Source organism: Pteropus vampyrus, unplaced genomic scaffold, assembly GCF_000151845.1.
Source record: "Pteropus vampyrus isolate Shadow unplaced genomic scaffold, Pvam_2.0 Scaffold180, whole genome shotgun sequence".
Lineage (NCBI taxonomy): Eukaryota > Metazoa > Chordata > Mammalia > Chiroptera > Pteropodidae > Pteropus > Pteropus vampyrus.
The window spans coordinates 558173-565391 of NW_011888961.1; the positions used below are offsets into that span (position 1 = coordinate 558173).

Sequence of the window (7219 nt, forward strand, 5' to 3'; positions counted from 1 at the left end):
GCTTAAGCTGACATGAAAAGCGATCCAAGGATATTTGGTGACAAACCTGAACACCAGTACTGAGCACATCACAGTGAACACTCAGCTGCAGTGATCACTCAATGGAAAGCAATTATTTTCATGATTTTAGGGTCCTGGAAAGAGTGAAATAAAAATGTACATGGAAAGAGGTCATATGAGACAAAATGACCTGAATTGAGCATGTGGCTTTATAAAGGCAAGTTACTCTCTCATTCTGGACCACTGTTTGCTCAGCTGCAGTGATGAATTCCTCTCTTGGCAGAGCTGGTGTAAGAAGTTTAGCTATCAAATGTGAAGTGACTATGGATCACTCAGCATCCACAGGTGCTCCCAAAAGTTGTGGTCCTTCTCATTCTCCCACCTTTTTACTTGATGTGATCCCATCCTAGGTCTTGAGCAGAATCTTGAAATCCTCAAACAAAATTAATATTAATCTAGTTTATGTCTTAAAATAAACATGCCACGTGGAGTAGGTAAGGAAAGCTCAAAATCGTACCAGTAACAATAAGGATCCGAACTCTCTTAAGGCCTTGAATCATCGAGTGCTGTTCTGGTATTTTGGGAGAGGGGCCATAGGCCATTGTAAGGCAATATTTGCCCCCAGATATGTCCCCAGACATGTCACTTATCTTCTTGCTGCCTCCATCTTGCCTCCTGAATAAACTCAGCTCTTTCCAATGGGGGGCTGGTTATAACAGTAATGTTAGTGGCCATTTATGGAGTACTTACTGAAAACTAGGCACTCAGGGCTCTACCCTTGACATGTATTATCTCACTTTATCCTCCCAACAACTATGTGAGCTGGGTATCATAATTCCCATTTTACAGACCAGGAAGAAATAAAACAGCTAATTCGAGGTATGTTCTGGGAGGTGGCAGAGCATGCTTGCCATTATTTTTAGTCCCTTCCAAACCTCCACTAACCTGAAGAAAAATAAGTCTATCCAGTTACTCCTGACCTGGTACTTGGATCAAGGGAGAGTCAGTCATCCAATGTGGAGTGTGCTCTCAGGGGCACTGGGGAGGGGGACCACCCTCTCCTCTTCCTTCCGGTCTCCCCCAGTACAATGTCCAGTCCTTGAGAGCAGGACTGGGTCTGTTCTGTCACTGCTGTCTCCCCAGTGTCTGAGGCAATGCCTGGCTCACAGCAGCACTGAGCAAATAAAGGAAGGAATAAAAAAAAGTCTCACTGCCCAGTGGCTGGACTTGTGCCTTACTGTCTATTCCTTTGTCTCCTGTTACAATGAAAATACCCCCAGAACAGGCAGCACTGAGGTTTGATGATCATTTTCTTGACTCTCGGTTTCTTTCCTGAGAGTAGGTTTTGATGGGATTAGGTAGAGAAGAAAATAACATCGGACTGATGAGGACCTGAAATGAAAAGGAGGTAAGCATGCAGAGGCAGAGCAGGGGTTGCTAAAGGCAGACTGAATTCGGCTCACTGTTTCACTTACTGAAAGTTCTATTAGGCTGAATTTCCGTCTAATGAGAATCTTTACATAGAAGCTGTCTTTTTCTAAGCTGCCTAGGTTGCTATCAGGTGCGTGTGCGTGTGCGTGCGTGCGTGCGTGCGTGTGTGTGTGTGTGTGTGTGTTTTAAATAAAAAAACACCTATTTTGAAATTGAAACCCTCTCAAATAGTGTTGTTATGTGAAAAACATCTTTTCAAAGCAGTTATGAGAATTGTCTCCTCAAAAAAATGGGCTGAGGCCATGAGGGGCCTCAGCAGAATGTTGGTGACTGGCCCCAGATGCTCTGGACACGAGCTGGGCCTGGCTTGTGAAGAGTGGAGTGAGTTAGTTATGGCAATTTGCCTGAAAGATCCCAGGATCTGTTATGATTGTGAAGAACATTTTTTCTAGGTGCAATTGTGCTGTTTCATTGAAGCTATTTCTGGAAGATCTTGTGTCACATGAAGAAATAAGAGGGATTTGGAATTAAGCTCATGGTTGGAGCTTTCATAGGATTCAGAGAGAGAGATGTGAATTATCGAGCTGCAACCTTAGCTTCCCTCTAAATCTACTTTCAGTAAAGGACATAAAACTCATCAGATTAATTTTTGCCAAGCTTTCCTGAAGATTTGTGGAGGTGATGAGATTCTAGAAAAGGATGAGTACTGAACAAATGATCTTCAAGATCCTTCCCAAGTCTGAGATTTTGTGACTCTATATTTTAGAGGGAAATAATCTTGGAACTCTTTATTTGGAGCTTGCATGCTATCTCTTGTTTCAATTCAGTGATTTATTTACTTCTTCTAATGTTCTTCATAGCAAATTGACTTGTTTAATTTAGTCCTATTCAACATTTCGATAAAACAGTTTGATTTAAACAGGGAAATTTAATATCTTGGCCTACTTATCAGCAAGAGAAAGTTCTAGTTTGTTCTGATGGCCATAAAAGAGATGGGTAGCTTTGGTGGAGTACAACAGAGAAAGAGAGAGCGAGAGAGAGAGAGAGAGAGAGAGAGAGAAAGTCATTTAGAAAATAAAAGATGACTCTTCCCTTCCTGAGTGTGTGAAGTTTCGGGTTGGATGCTAGAAGCTGACAAAGTTTCTCATTGCCTTTTCCATCTCTATGGCTCTGAACATGGCAAGTTCAGACTCTGCTCAGAATAGAAGAAAGGACAGTAACTTGACCTGATTCAACAGATCAGGAAATTAGCACTAGAATAATCAAAATAGGATTTAAGAACAGGTACTACAAGTAACTGTAGAATAGCCGTCTAGTGAGTGGCGTTGAGGTCATCAGATCCAGTAGTTGAAAGAGCAGTGTTGGGACCATTGGGGAACTGAGGCTCTCTGTCTGACTTTGTCACCGAGTGGCCGTGAAACCTTGGGCAAAGCATCTCCCACCTTTGGGGCTTGGTTTCTTCATCTATATAAAAAGGGAGGTTTTTGTTTTTGTTTGTTTGTTTGTTTGTTTTAAGTTAGCTCATATTTATGTAGATTTCCCTATGTCGCTGGCACTGAGGTAAGTGTTTTATTTGATTCTCCAAAAGTCATGGGCTTTGGAAACTCTTAAAGAGCACGGAGCAGTGTCTCCTCCTCACCTGACACACACGACACCCAACACCCTTTCTTCCTATGGGTGAGGGATTCCGTAAGGAACCCTCCCTGAGAAGATGGAAATTGTCTGGCCTAGAGAAAGGCTCTTGAGACATGACTTGGGAATTTTCCTTCTTCAGCCTGTGGAGATCTATTTATGCTGGTGGAGACAAAGAGTGAGTCGGAGAAGACTAGGGGAATGTATGGCATGGGCCGAAGCTGGAAGGAGAGATGCTACATGATGAACAGAGTGGCCCTGAGGGAGGTATGGAACTCAGGGGTGACATGGGAGTCACGTTACCTCTTTACCTGGAGCTTCAAGGGCAGGACTTACTTATAAGGACTTATCTGTCCAGAATGATTGGGATCAAGTGTTCAAGGTAGACACAAGAGGGCTTTCAATGGACTCTGAAAACTCCCTCCGGCCCAGCCATGTGAGATACAAGGAAGATATTTTGGTGGGGGGTGGGGAGTGGGAGTAACAATTTAATATCACTTCACATTAAGAAAAAGCTGGTTCAGGAAGGTATAAAATGTTAAATAAATGGGTGAGCTGTGATGTACAAAACTTCATTGCTGAATCTTTTAATCTGGTTTCCACATTGGTGGTAGGGGTAGGGACCTAACTGGTCTGGGAGTCAGGAAACCTGTTTAATCCTGGCTCTATTTACCCAGCTAACTGTAGCCTCTTCATTTTTGAAATACTGAAAACAGTCTCCGTTCTGCCTGTCCCGCAGGATTGTTGGGAGAATCAAACAATCTTGGAGCTCATGGATATTGGAAATGGTCAGTGTATTGAAAATGGTCAAATAGTTATCAGATATAAGGTGTTATATATTAGAAGAACAGTTAATTTGTGAAAAATAAGCAGGCAGTTAGAACCAGTTGGTATTTTAGGTTTATAATTCAAATGTTCTTTCACAATTATGTGTGTGGAAAGAGGTACAAGAAAGAGGAGGGAGATCAAACGGTGGTTGTATAGCTGACTTACCTTTCTTTCCCTTAGAGATAAAGGATTAGACTTTCTTTCCCTTCAAATAAATATTTGCAGTATTAAAGCATAGCAAAATTATTCTCAGACTACGTGGCCTGAGCTTTCTGGGGCAAGGTTAAGTCAATTTGTGTAAAGCTCGAGCCCAAGAAATTTGTGCAAAACCCAGGGAGCATAGAGCAGATTGCTGGTCAACCGACCTCATTTCAGGTTGTGCAAACAACATAGAAGTCAAAAGAAAAGGTGCCCAATAGATGATCGTCTGGGCTTTTTGAGACTGCAAATATAGTAACATTTAACTATTTGAGGTCCAAATCCATTTCAGGAAAATAGTAATTGGAGAAGCTAAGAAATGAAAATTATCTCATGGTGGGATACTAGGCTTAGTAGGCTGAATCATGCTCCCCTCCCTAGATGTTCACATCCTAATCCCCAAAACCTGGGACTATGTTACCTTACATGGCAAAAGAGGCTTCACAGATATGACTAAATTAAGGGTCTTGAAATGGGAGATTATCCTGGGTTATTTGGGTAGGTCCAATGTAATCACAAGGATCCTTATATTGTGAAGAGGGGACAGGAGGGTCAGAGTTAGAGAAGGAGATATGGTGATAGAAGCAGAGGTGTGTGTGTGTGTGAGAGAGAGAGAGAGAAAGAGAGAGAGAGAGATCTGAAGATTTTCTGATGATGGCTTTGAAGATAGAAGAAGTGGCTATGTACAAAGGCAGGCAAGTGGCTTCTAGAAACTGGGAAAGGTAAGAAACAAGATTCCCCCTACAGTCTCCAGAAGGAACACAGCCCTGCCTGACCCAGGGCAGGCTTCTGATCTCCATACTGTAAGATAATGAATTCAGTTTGTAGTAAACATGACTAAAAACAAGATAATTTGTGAGTACAAATCATTGGTTTCCTTTGATTCCATGGCTGCTGCTGTTGTTGTAGATTGTATTCACTGGTTTTCAATCTGTACTTGCCCTTGCTTCCTTGTTTTAAATCCCCAAACACCCACACACACAGGGACATACAGACCATTTAAAACAGAAAAGGTTCCATAGTAGATCTGAGGCCCAGTATGACTTCCTGCTTCTCCTGACTGACGTCTCATCACAGGAGCCCCTAGTTTCCCTACAGACCCCTTTTGTCCTTCCCCATATCCTATTTCTCCCACCACCAGAGAGCTCCTTGATCTTTGAGGCAATTGTTTTCCAGACCCTAGGCTACTTTGGAGCAGAGATTGTAAAGGAACAATCTTAGGAATTATGTGGCAGGTAATGTGTTCTAACACCCATCAAGAACAGTCTCTGGTTCATTGCAGGGCCGGGTGATGGTAGAGTTTGGAACTGAGGTGTTGCTCAAATAGCCACAATGTGGCTTTGAGGTTGTGTGCTGCTTTATGCTGGCATGTGAGAGAAAGCTGGCAGCCTAGCAGGCTAAAGCTGTTGAGCTCAATACATGTGAACGAGATAGGCCACTGTTTCAGTGCCTCAGTGGTAGTAGGGAGAATGGCATTAGCTCTTAGAAGGCAACCAAAAGGAATATGAAGTACTATATCCTAGCATTCAACAAGGAAGACTCAAGCTCTTAGGGTCCTGCCTGGCCAGCAGCTTGGTGGTAAGTAGGAGCCTGTATTGGCTGAGACAGATCTGGCCCAGAGATCAGATATGACAGACCACTGTGCCATTTCTCTACAATGATAAAACTTCTGGTTAAGTCTGCCAAAGGTTAACATTAAACGGTTCAAGGCACCATGAGGGTAGACTATCTGTTTAGAATTTTCAAACAAGAAAGACTGAGAACCTCTGGCGGGTGGTGGGGGAGATAAAGCATTTCCAAATATCATTCTTTCAACTCAGGCATTACACGGGAAGAACAGAGACACGTACATGCTCAGACGTGAAGGCAATGAGCCTGGGGACGGCGGCCATTCCTTTCTCCTTGACTTCTGGGAACATCTTAAAGCGCGCAATCAGCATGGCATACATGTTGGATATGGCGCCACCTAGAGTGCACAGCAACACACAGTTACCTTTTCCAGCCATTACCAACATTATTACATATGCAAGCCACATTCCTATTGCCACTGGTCTAGAGTCCTCCTTGGACACAGGAGAAGACGTTCTTATTGCCTATCCTTTGAACTTGATCCTAAGGCACTAGCTGAGATGGTCCAGAAAAAGAAACACTGGGCAGAACCATAGGATGGATGCTCCCCCTCCACACTCATCTCTGTTACCAACGAGAGATGCGATAGATTCTGATTTTGCTGGGAGCTCTTTAAAGAGCCTTTTAAAAACTGAGAAATTGTTGCCTTCCTTCCCAGCTTGTAAATGTGGTCTTTCCTACTGATGTCCTGATGGAGAAGTCTTATTTATTTTCATTTCAGTTCATGCAATGCCTTGTACTTAAACTGAGACAAATCAGTTGCCATTAATGATGTGAACTATAAATCAACAATTCTTACAGAATGAGGATAAACATTCAATCCCATCTCATCATACTCATCTCTTAATTTGCCTGAAAAGATTCTTCCCTCTCAATGACATTATCGAAATATAATTGTAATGGTTAATAAAATCTTATTTTGCAATTACAGAAAAAACACACAACTAATGGAATTTTAAGTCCATATTGAATATCTTTTTCCTGAGTCATCCTAAGATTGTCAAGGATTTCATACCATAAGATTTATGCCTTATAACTAGAGTCTCATTTGACAAGCAATGAAGAGTGAGTTTTTCCCCAGGATTGTTGGAAAGGTTAGAATTTTTGCTACCCATGAAAAAGACAGATTGTTGTGCATGCAAATGATATACTGGCATGGAAGCTGTGAGATCTTGGGGCAGAGTGAAGGGACTGTCTCCCCTCCCATCCAAAGAAGAACATGCCATCACATGAGTGCTGAGTTCCCTTTCCTTCTGGTAGCTGAGGAGCAAAAGGGGTCTTATGCCTAGTTGAATGGCCCACCCGAGGCCATAACCCTTGCCTCATGGGTCCTGGGCTCTGACGCAAGCAGGCACCCTGACACAGAGCATTCGTCACCCAGATCCTGGCTCTGTCATCAGGCAGAATAAGGACGATTCCTACCTCTTCTGGACTCCAGAGACTTGGGATAAGCAGAATCCAGGTCAGACCTGCTTTGAGCAGAAACTGTGTCTAAAAGTCT

General features: G+C 42.7%; 1 protein-coding gene across 1 annotated transcript in view; it reads right to left on the minus strand.

Moving 5' to 3' along the window:
* Positions 1–7219, minus strand: part of GAD2 (glutamate decarboxylase 2) — a 73700-nt gene that overhangs the window by 52692 nt on the left and 13789 nt on the right. The window contains exons 8-9 of the mRNA XM_011371025.1: positions 7062–7209; positions 5917–6055 (exon numbers count right to left, since the gene is read on the minus strand). Of these exons, the coding sequence (XP_011369327.1) occupies positions 5917–6055; positions 7062–7209 (287 nt within the window). The remainder of the gene's footprint in view (positions 1–5916; positions 6056–7061; positions 7210–7219) is intronic.